Source organism: Coenobita brevimanus, chromosome 111 (genome assembly GCF_032717465.1).
Source record: "Coenobita brevimanus isolate Jiangsu-jjx chromosome 111, ASM3271746v2, whole genome shotgun sequence".
Classification (NCBI taxonomy): Eukaryota; Metazoa; Arthropoda; class Malacostraca; order Decapoda; family Coenobitidae; genus Coenobita; species Coenobita brevimanus.
The window spans coordinates 35,111,432-35,128,833 of NC_137064.1; the positions used below are offsets into that span (position 1 = coordinate 35,111,432).

The 17,402-nt window shown below is 43.1% G+C and overlaps 1 protein-coding gene across 1 annotated transcript in view; it reads left to right on the plus strand.

Annotated features, from left to right (window-relative positions):
- Positions 1-17,402, plus strand: part of LOC145417874 (ral GTPase-activating protein subunit alpha-2) — a 151,263-nt gene that overhangs the window by 71,665 nt on the left and 62,196 nt on the right. Inside the window, exons 24-25 of the mRNA XM_080286490.1 lie at positions 15,541-15,648; positions 16,117-16,299. Coding sequence (XP_080142616.1) covers positions 15,541-15,648; positions 16,117-16,299 — 291 coding nt within the window. The remainder of the gene's footprint in view (positions 1-15,540; positions 15,649-16,116; positions 16,300-17,402) is intronic.

A 17,402-nucleotide genomic window follows, 5' to 3' on the forward strand; every position in this document is an offset into this window, starting at 1 on the left:
TTATTTACATGTGATGTGTTAAATGTTTGATGTATTAAACTTATCACTGTATTGGTGACTTGATGGCAATTGATCACAGCTCAACTGATGGTAGTTTGGTAGTCCGGGGAGTTGTCCTATAACACAAACATGAGCTAAAGCTATAAATTTAAGCTGAAAATTGAGCTGAAACCATGAGACTTAGGGTGAAAATTGTGTGTGGTCATATCCAGATGTCACCTGATTGATTGTAGTACTGTATATGGTACATCATTGACTAACCAAAGGAGTGCTTCCATCCCACTAGTAGCCCATCAGCCATGTGTGTGTGCATGCTCTTGCTGGATGCCATATAAAGCCTGCCTGCTTGCATGGTGTGGCCTGACTCAGTGATTGTTCTGGTGTTCTAGCTACCTGCATCCCTGCCCCACCTGGCTAAGCACAACGTCCACACCACTGAGGTACCTCTTTTCAGCCTGTCTAACTTGTTTTAGACCATGTCCATACCAGATGCATGTTGGTGTTTGCAGTTGCAGGCAGTTATTCTGCATCACTGTTACCCATAGAAGTTCATGCCCACATCCACCTGCATACAGCAGGGCCACTTGTATGGGTTACATTCATGCAAAATTTCTGCCCATTCCAGCAAATGTTTGGTGTGGATGTAGCTTTAGCCCACTGAACACTGATGATATTCCTTTTTAGTTCTTTTGCCTTAACCTGGCCCTGAATTTTTTACCTTCAAACTTAATTCATGTAGCCGAGTTGCAGAATAAGAATGTTACAGTGCCACAACCTTTCCATAGAAGTTTTTTGTGTCCAGTGCTATGTTTTTCTGTCAGTTCTGTGATATTGCTCAGTATTCAAGATCAAGAGATCGTCAGTTTTTGGCCAAGTTAAAGTAGAAGGAATATAGTTTATTTTTGCTGGCTGTCACTGGACAGTTTTATTCATCTTAGGAAAGTCCGTGTGTGTTCAAGGAGTTAATTAAGGTTATACCAGTATCTGACCCCTCCAATTTAAAAAGTGTCTTCAAGCTTAATCAAATTGACAGTTGATAATAATATTAATTAAAAAATAAATAATAATAATTGTAATAATAATAGTAATCTCTCTAATATCCGAACGCCCAATATCCGAACATCCCCACTAACCGGACATAATCGTCCCGGGATCCAATATTCCCAAAATGGTCCGGAAAAAAAAAAAGAAAGAAAAAAAAAGAAAATCCCGCCCGTAATTTGAACTTGGCGCGCGCGGCATGGGACAGCTTTGTTGTGGCGCGTCATTCCTCCGACGTCCGATAGATCGCTGCTGCATTCTCCCCACTTTCCGCCTGTCTCTCATCGCGAGTGCACGCTCGTCGTCATGGCTGCCCACGTGCTCGCTTTTGTGTGGTTCCTTACCTGCTGCAGGCACTCCTGCTGCTCTCGGGCCTCTTATTAGTGTGTGTGATGATGGCCCCACCGCCTGAGAAGAGGAAGAGAGTGGTATTGACTCTGGAGAAGAAACGGGAGATATTGAAGAAAGTAGATGTGGGGTGGTCTTCTTACCGCATCCTCCGCGAGTTCAACCTGGCCCGATCTACTTTGTTCGATATCAAGCGATCCCGAGACAAACTCATACAGTATACGGCTGACTTCTCGTCGAGAAGCAAACGCAACGTGGAGAGGAAGGTGATGTTTACTCCCAAGTGTGCTGAAATCGACCACTCCACATTGATTTGGTATCGACAGCAACATGCTGCTGGTGTGATGGTACGTGGAACAGAGCTGAAGGCTGTTGCTGAGAAGTTCGCCAGGCTTCACGACACCCTAGACTTCAAGGCATCTGAGGGTTGGCTCTTCGCGTTCAAGTTACGGCATGGCCTTACCAACCATAAAGCTCATGGCGAAGCTTTGGACGCTAATGAGGATGGAGTTGACGAGTTTCGGCACAAGGTGAAGGGCTTGATCGACAGGGAGGGCCTCACTCTCGGTCAAGTCTACAATGCTGACGAAACTGGTTTATTCTATCGCTCTTTGTCAACGAACACTCTAGCCGAGGAGACGGAGAAGCGTGTACCTGGCCACAAGCTCTCCAAGCAACGAATTTCTGCTTTGTGTTGTGCCAGTGCTAACGGCATGCACCGGCTTAAGCCCGTTATTGTTGGCCGTGCAAAGCAGCCTCAGTGTCTTCGTGGGGCGATGGATGTCCTTCCTGTCGTCTGGTACCATTCTTTGAAGGCATGGTTTACAGCCCAGATCTTCAAAGACTGGTTCCACCGCCACTTCGTCAAGGAGGTCATACATTACCAGATGAAGACACTGGGAATCTCGCGCGACCAGGTAAAGGCCCTCCTTCTCCTCGACAATGCACCTGCCCACCTGTGCGACAAGGACTTGGTGGCTGAGAATGGGCGCATTAGGTGCATGTTTCTGCCACCTAATACGACTGCTCTCATCCAACCAATGGACCAAGGAGTGATCGTGGCAACAAAGCGCCTATATGGAAGGAAGTTCCTGGACGAGGTGATGGTTGTTCTCGAGGACGAGGACGAGCGCAGAGAGGGACGGGACACGCGAGGCCACCGGACTTTGGAAAACCTTCGCCGCTACAACATCCAGTCTGCAGTCTACAACTGGGCCAGTGCATGGAAGGAAGTCCCTGTCAAGACTCTAGAAAATGGTTGGTCTCGTCTGCTTCTCGGAACGGATGTGGAGTACGATTTTCTAGGTTTTGACGTGGATGACTTCCATGCACGGCTACGTACGCATGGCGACGATGTTGCAGGTGTCAGTACCCAGCTTGAAGATTCCAACAAGGACGGCGAAGATGATACGGACTCCTCTCAGCATGACACTACTCCAGCCATCCCCAAGCTGAGCGCACTCCGGGAACACCTAAAGTTTGTTCTCGACTACCTGGAACACCCGGACTGCGACAGGGAGGTGGGGCCCTTGGGACTTGTGGAGGAAGTGCGTGCTTTTAGGCAGCGCATCATCAATCGTCAGAATCGTCGGTCCTTGCGTCAATCAATGATTGACAGTTTTTTCAGGCCCGTGACCCCCGCTGTGCCCAGCCCTGGCTCCACTCCGTTGCCTCCCCAAGACAGGCCCTCATGCTCCGAGCCACAGCCCAGCACATCAGCCACGGTGGAGTCACCGCTCGACATGAGTTTGCGTCTGTCTTCAGAGTCGTCTGCAGTGGGTACGCCATCACCACGACCCAGTGATGCACCCCTAGGTCACCTCCCAGTGATACTCTCGGACTCTGACAGTGATTAAACAGCAAGAACTTCTCCACTAGACCACACGGGAATTTACAGTGTTGTGCAGTGAAAAAACCAGTGTGTTGTGTTAAGGATTTACAGTTGTGAGTGAGAATACAATTTTGGAACAACATTTAACGTAAATAGACTTGTTTGTTTTTGCTTTAGAAAATGGTTAGAAGAGTGGGAAAAGTTAAAGTGCAGAGTGCAACACTTAGTAAGTTACAATGGAGCATAAGTTAGACAAGAGTGTGCACTGTGAAGAGAACGGACTTCTGAGTGCGATTGACTAAGTTCAATGCAAGACTTCATGAACAGTGTACTGCAAGTGCTTCAGGAAATCCTTCTTACTGTCAGAGTCCGAGAGGAGGCGGTTATTCGAGATGGCCATGGACTTGCTGTAAGTAGGCAGAATGTTTCATACTGTACTTTTTTCCATACTATACTTACCTCAAACACCTCATTTCACTCTTTAATGTCCTTTATTGGTGTGAATGGGGTGTTAGGAGCTATGCATGTGCAGTAGGAAGGTGTTTTTCTGAGTTAGGCTAGGTAAGGGTCCATAAGTACCAGTCCAGGAGCCAGGCACTTGTAAGTACCCAGAATGTTGAATATTTTATGAACCTACCTCAAAACCCTCATTTTATGCTTCTTTTGCATTTATTAAGTCTTTGATGTGCCTTACTGATGTGATTTGGGTCTTAAATAGGTGCTATGCATGTCCAGAAGGAGTTGTATAGGTGTTTCTCTGAGTTAGAGTCCATAAGTATAAGTCCATAAGCTGGGGCCCAATATCCAGACAGGACCACTATCCGGACCTGCCTGTGGCTCTATTATGTCGGATATTGGAGGGATTACTGTATTATTATTATTATTGTCGTCATCATCATCATCCGGACCTCCTTTCCCACCCTAGGGCGGGATGAGGAGTAGCAGCATCCAGACAGTCAATGTTTGCCCAGTTCACTGGGCCACGCTTCCATTCACTCATTATTCAAGCCCTCAAAATCCTGGCTCCATCTGATAGGCCGAAAGAAAATTTCACAACATTCTTCCTATCTGATAGAGCCAATGTGAATGCTTTCATGTTAAAAGGGTTGCCAAATCCCTGGTCATCCACATCTCTGCACAAAGTTCATTCAGCCAGCTTGATCTCTTGTCAGTCCCTTAGCCTCACTAACTTCCATACCTTTCTACCTCACACACTCTTCCATCATATCCCTCCACCTTCTTCTCAGCCTGCCTCACCTCCTCCCTTGTTCAAATACGCTCAGATATGCCTTTTTCACCACTCTATTGTCATCCATTCTCATCACATAACCATACCATCTCAGTACACTCTCTTCAATTCTGGTGTCCACAGACTTCCTCACTCTACATCTTTCATGAATCACATTATAGTAGAACCTTGATATATCATACTAATTGGGCCCAAGCCATTAAAAAAAAAAGTGAAATTCTGATAACAGTGACATCTGGACTTCCTCCTGCTAACCCAGAATTTTTCTGGTATGCCTGACATTAGTCCAAACCGCACCAACGGATTTTCACTGTGGCGTCACCAACTGTTTTCACTACCATTGCAGTACTGTACAGTAATGTATTATACATTCACTACAGTAATGAAATGGTATAATATGTATAATAATACTGTACTTTACACTGATAAACATGTCATTTATATACCTTATTGTGGTGTACATAGCTGAAGTGGTTCATTAGTGAAGTCTGTACAGTTGAGATGATTCTACTGGAGAGGTAGGTGATGCACGTATTAAAAAGCACTTATACAAAACCAGTACACCACTTTCTAATTTTTTAGCACTTAGAAAATACTGTACTTTATTTTTACAGCTTAATTTTAACCCTTACACCTCAGGCATGTTTCCCAATGTTTTGCGTCTCCTGCAGGGTTATTCGGGCTCCGACAGACTCTGAAAAAATATTTGCCAGAAATCAGTTATTAGTCCTAGAATATTAAAATTACATATGCATATGGCACATACCTTCAGCTTTCTCCTGGGATGTTTGTTGAGCCTTCGTCGATTACTGTAGGACTTGTGGAGACCTCTGAAGTTGGGTAACGAAGTCTCCACTTTACACTTCCCGACAACCCGTAATATGATTACCACAGCCAGATATTAACACTATAAACACTACTCTATGATTATCAAGTAGTTTGGGATCCATACTCCAAATAAAAACCACTGTGAAAGCAATGAAAATTACGAGCGCGTATGACCTTCCCACTTGCGCTAGTTCGTTGTTGGTATTCTGTCATTTATTTTTCATAAAACCCCTCACACTTTATATTTCTATTACTATATAACACTTATATATATCTACAGTCTTTATCCATAAGTTTCCTTCGGTAGTATTAGTTTATTGTCACTGTAGGGATTCAATTTCTTTCAGTAAAATACGTAGCATTCACTTTCTCGTCCTGTATACTAGCATTGAGAGTGAATGTCACTTTCACCTTCACTCTCATAACTCATAGTATTCAGACATGCTAGAGTGAAACTTTCACTCTCATTACTCCTAGTGGGTATATACTCGTATTCTTATAATACTACTCATTTACATTTCTATTTACGTTCTCTATTTTATTTACGTTATTTACATTTCTATTTTATTTACATTGTGTTATGCACTGTCACTTGAAGTAACTTATAAAACTATTTTCCACTCTTCACGTATATTTACATTCATTACTTTCACTTGCTGTTTACACATTATTTACAATTCCACTTGCACTGTTTTACTCAATAGAAAGATCGTAGTCACGCTGTTATCAATTGTCAGCCCTTTACCTCGTTCCACACGAGGTTTAGTAGGGGGTAAAGGTCACAGGGCCCTTTGCATGGGGGTGAAAAGTGCCTGAAGTTAGCAAGAGCAAACAGACGTACCTTCACATTGGAAGATGAGAGTGAACTGATAAGGGTGGGCCGGGGTGGTGGCCTACCTAGGGAAATGCATTACTGCCAACGTTAGCCTCTTGACAGCAGCTAATATATAGCAGTGAAATGATTGGCAGGAAATCTAGACAATACATTATAAATTAGGTAGTTCCAGGTGAATGTAAATATCACTTAGGCTTCTCCCTTCCCTCCTTATATGTATATTTATTACGAAAATAGATTATACGGCATATTTCAAGGGGAAATAAACAGCGAAAATTAGCGAACGAGTGCACGTGAGGTGTTGTCAGGTGATAATTAGCCAATTCCAGGTGTATGGCACTCTCACTTACCTTATTTCTTTCTTGTATATATTATTTGGTATAAGAATAGGGCATAGGGCTTATTTCAATGGATGAAATCAGTGAAAAATTCCAGGGAAGATTTACTTAGCGTAGCACGGCCGGGCAGGCGAGAGGATAGGGTAATGGAGGGGGGGTAGGGAGGGGAGTCAAGAACGGGGAGAAATGGCTAAATTGTCAACAATGGATGGGAGTACAGATGAGATTAGGAGTGCTGACTAGTGTTGGACATCGGCAGTACTGATAGATGATACAAGCCACCACTTGAAAGCCCGGGTGAATTCAAAATAACACAGAATCACAAAAGTGACGCCCCGCGGTATGATTCCTTGCTCCCAAGCGTCACGGAAGTGACGCCCTGCGGTTAAGGGGTTAAACACCTCAGATACTGTACTGTACACTTTATACACCTTATTATTTATGGTCGTACAAACTAAAGATGTTCACTTTCCCTGTATACATCATCATCAGCAACAATAGCAGCACCACCACCACCACCACCACCACCACCAGGGCACGAGAAGCCATTTCATAATTTGTAGGGGGTAAAATTGCGAGATGGTAAGATCGCCTAGGCGTATACCTACCGCTGGGGCACCATGAGTCAGCCCAATCTGAGGCCCGGTTCAAGAGCACGGTCCAGTGTTGCCAACCCCCAAAGACCTCTTTGCCCTACACAGACACTAATATCACCCTACATTTCCCTTCATTACCCAGTGGCTCAGGATGAAAATACAGTAATCCCTCCACTATCCGATGTAATAGAGGCAAGGCATGTCCGGAAAGTGGGCCCTTGCCTCCTGGACTGGTACTTATGGACCCTAACCCAGCCTAAGTCAGAAAACCACCCACATAACTCTCAACTGGACATGCATAGGAACTATTTAAGACCCTATTCACACAAGTAAGGGACAGAGTATGAAATAAATGAAAAGGAACCAGGGAATGAGGAATTAGAGGTGAGAATCAAAAATATTTAGGAGTGTACAGGGTACTTACAACACGTCCCTGGCCGTTTGTTACGAAGGTTAACCCGCCTCCTCTAAGGCTCTGGTGAAAGTGCTCCTGAAGCACATACAGTAATCCAGTGTTGTGCTGCACTTAATCCTTTGCACTATGAGTTATAATTGTTTAATACTGCACATTCTCTTCTTGATTGCACCATTCTAGTTTCAACCACCAGTTTACACTCTGTACTTAATCATTGCACTCTGAATTCTAATTTCATAACACTGCACAACACTGTAAATACCCATGTGGTCTAGTGGCAAGATATTGCGGTTTATTCACTGTTTATTCACAAAAATGAGCACATGTGGCATCCATTGAATGAGTGTCTAGTCAGAATGGTAGTTAAGTGATAACTGCCTACTGGGGAGGGATGGAGGAAGCAAGCGGCCAGCGTAAACTCAGCTGTTCGGCGTGGCGTGCCAATTTCAAACTATCTGTCTATAGCCCGACGCCCTAATCTTGCAAAGGGTGGCCGCAGACAAAATGCCTCCAAGTTACTCTGTCACCCATCATTTGACTACCCTCCCCCCAACTCACTCACTCCTCCCTCATATACCTCTCAACTCCATCCCTCCACCTCATCCTTGGTCTACACCTCCCTCTCCCTCCCTCCACCTCACCTACATACACCTTCCTAGTCAGTCGTTCATTCTCCATTCTCTCCACATGTCCAAACCACCTCAGTGTATTTCTCCTAATTTTCTCAACCACATCCACATCCACCCCACAGTGTTCCTTCACTTCATTTGTCAACCTGTCCCTCCATGTCACTCCAAACATGCTCCTCTCAAGTAACTCATTTCCACTGCTCTCATTCTTGACTTGTTCCCCTCTTGCAAGGTCCACGCCTCGCTTCCACGTGTCAAGGTAGGGATCACAATACTTTCATGCAGTGACTTCTTAACTTCCATACTCACCTTCCTATTTCTCATCATTGCTTTCAGTGAACCAACAACCTTCCTTTCCTGCTGTACCCTTTCACGCACTTCATCCCCCAGCGTTCCATCCTTACCCATCACACTACCCAAGTACTTGAATGCACTCACATTCTCCATATCCTCACCATCCAACCTCACTACATTCTGTGACTTCATTCCTCTCAAACATCATAACTTTACTCTTGTTTATATTAACTTTCAGATTCCTCTTCCTACACACTGTCCCAAATTCATTCACCAAACCTTGCAACTCCCATTCATCTTCACTCAACAATACTGTATCATCAGCAAATAGCAACACCGGAATCTTCCAAATCTGACCCTCATTTATTAGAGCCACCCCCACATCCACTGCCCTACCTTGCACCTCCATTACAACCCCATCCATGTATATATTAAACAGCCATGGAGACATCAAACAACCCAGTTTCAGTCCTACATTGAGATCAAAGAACTCACTCAGCTCACCATCCACTCGTACCATAGCCCTAGCTCCTTCGTACATACTCTTCACAGCACTCAGCAATTTCCCCTCCACTCCATATATTCTTAATACCTTCCACATACCTTCCCTGTCTATTCTGTCATAAGTTTTCTTCAAGTCCATGAAGGCAGCATATACTTTCTTTCCCTTCTTTAGATACTTCTCCACTAAACATCTTAGAACAAATATCTGATCTACACGCCCTTTTCCCTTCCTAAATCCCCCTTGTTCTTCTCCAACTAGCTCCTCTGTCATATCCCTAACCCTGTCAATGAGTATTCTACCATATATTTTTCCAGTCACACTAAGAAGGCAAATACCCTTATGGTTACCACATACTTCTCTCTCCCCCTGTCCTTTGTATAAAGGAGCAATTATACCTGATTTCCAATCATCTGGAACCCTTCCCTCTTCCCAAGCCAATCTACACAACTTCCATATCCACTCCACAACAATCTCACCCCCATACCTCAGCATTTCACCACACACTCCATCAATTCCTGGGGCCTTCCCCAACTTGATCTTCTTCATTGCTTCCACTACTTCCGTCCTACTGATCTTTTCCTCCCTCCTCTCATCTCTTCTTCTCCCAGCCATTCCCCAACCACTTATACTCGCACTGCTGTCACTCTCTACATTCAACAAATCCTCAAAGTGCTCCTTCCATCTCCTCAATTTCTCTCTCTTCTCCACCAACAATCTATTAGTCCTATCTTTCACTCCCCTACTGTTTCCCCTTTCACACTGCCTTACTTTCTTTACCTCCTTCCAAAACAATTTCTTACTCTCCCTCCATTTCACACACAGATTCCTCCCAAATTCTTCATCCACTTTCTTCTTACTCTTCTTCACCAGTCTCTTCACGTCCCTTCTCCTGCTCACATATACCTCTCTCTCTCTCTCTCTCATCTTCTCCCCTACCTCTACACGCTAGCCATTCACTATGTGCCTTCTTCTTTTGTTCCACAGCTCGTTTCACCTCATCATTCCACCATGCTGTCCCTTGCACACCCCTGCATCTCCTCCTCACTCCACAAACCACCGCACACGCTGCGCCTTTCTCTTCCGTGAATATCTTACTTACGTCTTCCACCCCTTCCACCTGCTTCAACTCATACCTTCCCAATCTTTCTTCCACTATGTTCTTATACTCTGCCATTTTCTCACTATCTTGCAACTTCTCCACTCAGTAACCATCACTTTACTCTTTTTTACATTTATTCTCATGGCACAACGCTCACAGACATCTACAAAACTCAGCACTAGTCTACCAAGCTCTTGTCCAGTATTTGCAAGTAGCACTGCATCATCAGCATACATCAAAATTGAGATATTCCATCCAACACCATCCCTCTCTCCATTACTCATGTTGTTACTTCTCTCATACCCCATGGTGGTAGGTGGGGTTGCTCACCATCCACTCACCACTCAGTGTAGTGCTGCTTTGGGTGTCTGCCCTTTTCATTCTTCCTTCCTTCTTCTTCTGTCATTCTTTCCTTCATTCTTTCCTCTTCCTTCTGCCTGCGGGTGACTTTACACTCCCTCTTCTGTCTTTCTTTCCATCATTCTTTCCTCTTCCTTCTACCTATGGATGACTCTGCTCTGAGTGACAACCTAATGGTTCCCTGTACACCAGGAAACCATTCATTTATTAGACTGGGTGGTAACCATATAACCAAATTATGGTGCCTGGTGGTTTAGTGGGTAATTAAGGTGCTCCAGTTAGATTGAGCCTGTATAGGTTTATATCCAAGGGATGGTTGGAGTTTATTGCTTACATAATGCCACTCAGGGATGAGTGAGGCTGGTCACTCTCACCTTAACCCACTGCATCCCTTCAATGTATGGGTACGTCACCACGTTTTATCACATTGATGCCCGTTGACATACCATTACGTTCTGCAATTGTGATGTCCGTCATTTGCACATTTTTCAAGTTTCACAGGTGATTTTTGGTAGGCATACACAGGAGACCTTCCTTTACCCGCTGCCAGGCAGTGACACTGCCTTACCCTGCGTGACCCCCCACCCCCACCCTGCACACCATTGTCTCGGCAACTCATGTGTTAGCGGTGACCTGGCCAGTAAAGACATGTCGCACCACGGTACAAAATTCGAGGCGAGAGTAATTCCCCAGTCAATGACGATGTGGAGGACAAAGATTACGTGTCACCAGAGGAAGAAGCGAGCAGAAGTGATGAGGTAACGTCACCAAGGAAGGTGCAGTGTGTTGATGTGTTCAGTGTTCAGTGAGTGAAACAACATTTATATCGCCTATATTATTGTGTGAAAACCAATATATTCTTGTACTACATATAAATTCGTACTAAATGAACAAATATCTACCTATTCTGAGTGGTTTGCAATAGTTACCGTTCCCATAGAAAATGGGACAACAGCAGCACAGCTCCAGAGAAAACGGTACCAGGTGTGGGGAGGGTCACCTGTACAGTGCATTTCTAAGCTCAAGTGAGCTCTTTTTTGTGATTTATGATTGTTTCTCATAAAAAGCAGAGGTTTGAGCAAAACAAAACAAAAAATCCAAGATCAGTCGGGATTGGGGGGATCATTGGTGAAATATCAGTCGGGACGCGGTGGGTCGTCAGGACCAACTTGCCTAGCTCCGGGCTCCTACGCTTCTCATCATGGGGCAACATAGGATTGGATGCTGCTGATGCTGATGCTGATGCCGCTGCTGCTGCTGATGATGATGTTGATTATTATTATTATTATTTATTATTATTATTATTATAAATAGCTAGTGCTATGATGACCTTGATAAGAAACAGAAGCATGAGTGTTTAGTTGCATGAGGCTTATACGAAATTAGCAATTTTCGTGTTTAGCGATAGGTTAGAAAAGGTACCAATCCTGCACATTTAGCGATTGTCTTACACGTTTAGCGATGTGGAGCGTGAAATATCTTGCCCATCCACCACCAGACCGCCATTGTTATCATTGTTGTGAGTGTCTGGCAACCTTGGGTGCTTTTTTTTCTCTCACAGTGCCGAGCATTTGACGTTTTTCGCTGGTGAGTAGATGTATAACCATACAGTACTGTATCTGTATAATGTATTGCTAATATACTGTGTTTCATTTTCAGCACTTGCAGTAGGAAATTGGGGGTCAAAAGGTGACTTGGAGGATGGACACAGACTAATTGATATTTTTCCCATATAAAGCACACTTCGCATTTAGCGATTTCACATTCAGTGACGGTTTCGCCAGACTAATTAAATTGCTAAACATGAGGGAACACTGTAATGTGATTCATGAAAGATGCAGTGTGAGGAAGTCTGTGGACACCAGAATTGGAGAGAGTGTGCTGAGATAGTATGATCTTGTGGAGAGAATGGATAAACAATAGAGTGGTGAAAAAGGTATATCTGAGTGATTTTGAAGGAGGGAGGAGGCGAGGTGAGCCAGAGAGAAGGTGGAGGGATATGGTGGATGAATGTGTAAAGAAGAGAATTATGGAAGTTGGTGAGGCTAGGGGACTGACAAGCGATTGAGCTGGCTGGATGAATGTTGTGAGAGGTGCATGATCAGGGATTAGGCACCCTTTTTTAACATGACAGCATTTGGATTGACTCTGTTGCATATGTTTATGTCATGGGTTCCCAACCTGGGGTAAATTACCCCAAGTGGGATAATTTGGTCTTTTGTGAAGGGTAATGGGGGAGAAGGTAACAAAAAAAAAATAAATAAACAAAATCATACCAGTTATGATAGACTTTCAGACCTATACTAAAATTCAGAGATGAATGTTTAAAGTCATGTTTATTTGGTATCAGTGTTAATGATAAAAATAAATTACTCCTTGCAATAACTCTCTTGGTTTTAGCCTAACCTTTAATTAAGTCCTACATTCAAACTAAAATCTAGGCATCAAAATGTTAAGCAGCTAAAATGCAATTATGGAAACATAAGCAATGAGGGGTAATGAGTGAAGGGAGGTGTGGAAAATGGGGTAATGGGTAAATAAAGGTTGGGAACCCCTGGTTTATGTGAAGCTACAGAATGTGGTGAAAGTTTTTTGATGTATCAGATAGAGCCAGGATTCTTAGGGCTTAAATGATGAGTGAGTGGAAGTGTGGCCCATTGGATCAGGCAAACTTGGGCTGTCTGGACATTGCTGCTCCTTACCCTGCCCTAGGGTGGGAAAGGAGGTCTGGATGATGATGATGATTAGTATTATTTATTATTTTTATTTTTATTATTATTATTATCATTATTATTATTACTTATGTATTATTATTATTATTATTACTTATGTATTATTATTAACTAGTAATCACTCAGAGAGCATGTACGTCTGCCAACTCCAATGAAATTTAAGATGCAGTGCTGTAATTCCTCTTTCCTACCAGATGAATATCTTTGATATTCTCACAGAGTCAGTCATTTAAGGTAGTTCTGGTCTTAGTCTGCCCTGTTTGTGATTTTCAGCGATCACATATCTCCATCAGCACAAATGAAAAGTATTTTTTCTGGTATTCAGATCCAGATCCACTGTCCACCTGTCCTCTGGAATTCATTGAAATCCAATAAATCCACAGACAGACAGATACAGTAGACAGACATGGGTGAATACATAACTTCGTCCAACTTTATAATCATCATCATCATCATCTAATCCAATGTTGCCCCATGAGGAGCATGGGAGGCTGGGGCTAGGTGAGTTGGTCCTGACATTAAAGATGAGAGTAACCAGCCTCACTCATCCCTGAGTGGCAATACGTGAGCAATAAACCCCAACCATCCCTTGGATATGGAAACCTGCACAGGCTTAATTTGATTGGAGCACCTTAATTACCCACTAAACCACCAGGCGCCATCATTTGGTTATATAGTTATCACCCAGCATAGTAAATGGTTTCCTGGTGTACAGGAAACCATTTGGCTTGTCACTCAGTGTAGTCACCCATAGGCAGAGGGAAGAGAGGAGAATGAAGGAAAAAAAGACAGGAGAGGGAGTGTAGAGTCACCCATAGGCATAAGGAAGAGAAAATAATGAAGGAAAGAAAGACTGAAGAGAACATAAGGAAAGAAGGAATCCAGCTTTACTGGGGGAGGTAAAAATAGTAATAATAATATTGATAATGTTTATCTTGTTTTATGTTTTTGAGAAGTGCCAGTTCTTACAGAGGAATTCACTAGCACTTGAAACATGTTAGCACCTTTACATTTTGTGACTATTCATATACTGTACAGTACATCATCAGAAGAAGAAGTGGTAAGAATACTGTGATACAGAAGAAACAAATGTGGCCAAGCTCGATGGGTTAACTGTAATACCATATGACATGATAGAGTGTTGGTGTGTCACTCCCTTCAGTCCAGTGAGTCTCAGTAGCTGAATAAAATTTTTTGGCATTAGCCATATCCAGTAAATGAATTCATGGTTGTCTAGTGGTTTAGGTATTCCAGCTAGAAATGGCCTTTTTGGGTCTAAATCCAAGGGTTGGTTGGGCACTTAATGTCACCCACCTAGGGATAAGCAGTTGGTTACCTGTTTAAAATGACCAAGTAGCCTATCCCAGGACCCCTGTGCACTTGATAGGACAGTAAATGGCTTGATGATGGATGGAAGGATGGATTAACTCCTTATGGGCAGGCGACCTATCAGTTACCGGTATACGACCGTGTGGGGCGGCATATTTTCGGAAAAATAAAGTATCAAGGAATAAGCCTAAAGCATTAATAAATTAGTGAATATGGATGAAAAACAAAGGTAAGTCATGTTACCTTTGTGGTAATAAATCTCTGCTGGCTGCAGGAGGAAAAGAGAAGGAGTGAGGGAGGAGTGCAGGCAGGCAGCTTATCATCAGGTGCACCTGGGGCGAGGCTAGACTTCACCACTGAACACTAAATTTATCATTTATGCATCCTTTACGCTGTTCAAAATCTTCAAAATCTTATGTATGTGTTTTCTATTTTACTTGAACACTTATAACAATAAAACTTACGTACATATAATCTGTTTTACCTGAACACTTATAACACTTATAACTACAACTTATGTATGTATATTCTATTTTACTTGTTTCAAGGCATGGGTGGATAGAGGGCAAGATAGTAGGTGTCAGGGATGCCATATCGCCCAATTTCACCAATAAAGTAGGACAGAAAATGGCTGGATGTTACGTAATGACTCCCGCCTCCTCACGCACAGACGTTACATAACGTCGCCTACCTGTTAGGGGTTAACAAGAATAAAATACAGGCTGTTGTGTAGACGAAGGGGTTAAATTCAGTAAATCATTGTATGTAATAATGGTAGTTCAGTATCCCTTTATTCTGGCATCTCAATATTACGTTATTCCATTCTTGGCTAGTGCCTGAGAGGAATGCCTTCACACTGTGGCACCAGTATAACCAGTCAGCTCCACTGCCCAGTTATACAAACATCCCTCAACTCCTTCTTCATCCTGAAAAGGAGGATGGTGGACTGCTGAGAGGTCAACTTCAGCCTATAGATTATCGTTAAATATTTTCAATGATTTCTCTCCAGACATGTATAAAAACACTACAAGTACCCTATTACTATTGACATGAATTTCATAGTGTAGCTGTTATTGTGAGTGACGTACTGATGATGATTTTGTTGTGTCAGATTGGGCGACTGGTGGGGCAGGTTGCCGCTGACCTGCTCTTGTTGCTGTGTGATCATGCTGAAGCTCTCCTCACACACTACCCTGACATTCCCAACAGGATCATATTGGTATGTTATTGTAAGTGTAGTTCATATTAGATTAAAAAGAGTTTAATACCATAGCTCTAGAAAATAGTGGGTTATCCCAAGTACTATATATTGCAGTAGAAGTGATGGGTGATTGTGCTGAGTGCCTGGGGACAAGCTGATGTTTTGTAGGTTGACTACTGGACCTTGTGAATGACCTGCATATTTCGTTTCTAAAGTCAGATGCGTAGAAAGAAAAGTGAAGTATGCTTACTGATAATTCATTGTTAATACTGTACTAACATGTGTGTGAAGTGGAGTCATAATTCTGGGGACTTAAATGTTGAGTGTGGCCCATTTAATTGGGCATTTTTGCTGACGATTATGATAATGATCCATTATGTAGTTCCTGTCCCAGAAACTGAGTGGGATGGGAAGAGTTGTGATGCTGATATCAAGCTTGGAAGGTAAACCTGTTCTGATGTGATGATGATATGATTCCTTGTGTAGGTGCTATGCCAGACACTGGGTGGGATGGGTGGAGATGCAATGCTGACATCTAGTTCTGAGGGTAAACACTTGCTGCTGTCATGCTTGTTCTGTCTGGCGGAATGGGTGATGCGCACACCACAGCAAGTCCTCATACAGCCTGCACCTCATGATAAAAAGCCACTCCTTCAACATGTATTTAAGGTAAGACTCAGCTTTCATTCTTGTACTGCCTATTTCTTGAAGCTCATTGGTAAAACAAGACAATACTGCAGTTCTACATGGTTTCCATAGCACTTTTTCATGACTAGCACCATATTCTAAGGTTAATATCTCCTGTTATAGCTGAGCATTCAAGGAATAGAGGTGGAAGTCACTGTAATCCCAGGAGTGGCCAGAAACATATTGCTTTCATGTCATCCTGCCATCTGCCATCAGGCTGTCCTCTCTCCAATTCACTCTTTCCCTCATGTACCTCTCTACCCCATGTCACGATTTCATCCTTGGTCTCCCCCAACTTTCCATCCCGTCAGCTCACTTGCATACACTCTCAGTCAGTCTCCTATTCTCCATACTCTCCACATACCCAGCCATCTCAAGGCTTAACTTTCTATGTAGTAATTTAATTGACATACATAAAGAGGGCTAAAGTGATGAGTGAATGGTTTGTGATTTTTCCAACCATCATTTAGAGCTAGTTGTGTATGAGGATTGTACATTATTCTAGTTCTTTCAGCATAACTTGCCCCAGATTTTTGTCCTCTTGCAGTATATTTCTTGTAGCTCAGTGGCAGAAAATAACAGTGTTGTGACATTACCTCCTTTGCAGAGCACTTCTTCATAAGTAGCAAAGTATTCTCATGTTACTCTGTTGTTACAATTAAGCATTGAAGATGAAGAGATGGTACATTTAGGCCAAATTAAAGTAAAAATAGTTTAATTGTACATCCATTCATTCATTCGTTGTGTAATCCATTGTTGTCCCATGAGGAGCATAGGAGCCTGTTGCTAGGCAAGTTGGTCCAGATATTTATGATGAGAGTGACCAGCCTCACTCATCCCTGTGTGGCATTATGTGAGCAGTAAGCCTCAACCACCCCTTGGATATAAACCTGCACCTGTTCAATCTGATTGGAGTGCCTTAATTGCTCACTAAACCACCAGGCGCCATAATTTGGTTATATGGTTACCACCCAGCATAGTACAGGTAAATGGTTTCCTGGTGTACAGGAAACCATTTGACTTGTCACTCATTGTAGAGTCACCCATAGATGAAGGAAGAGGAAAGAATGAAGGAAAGAAAGACA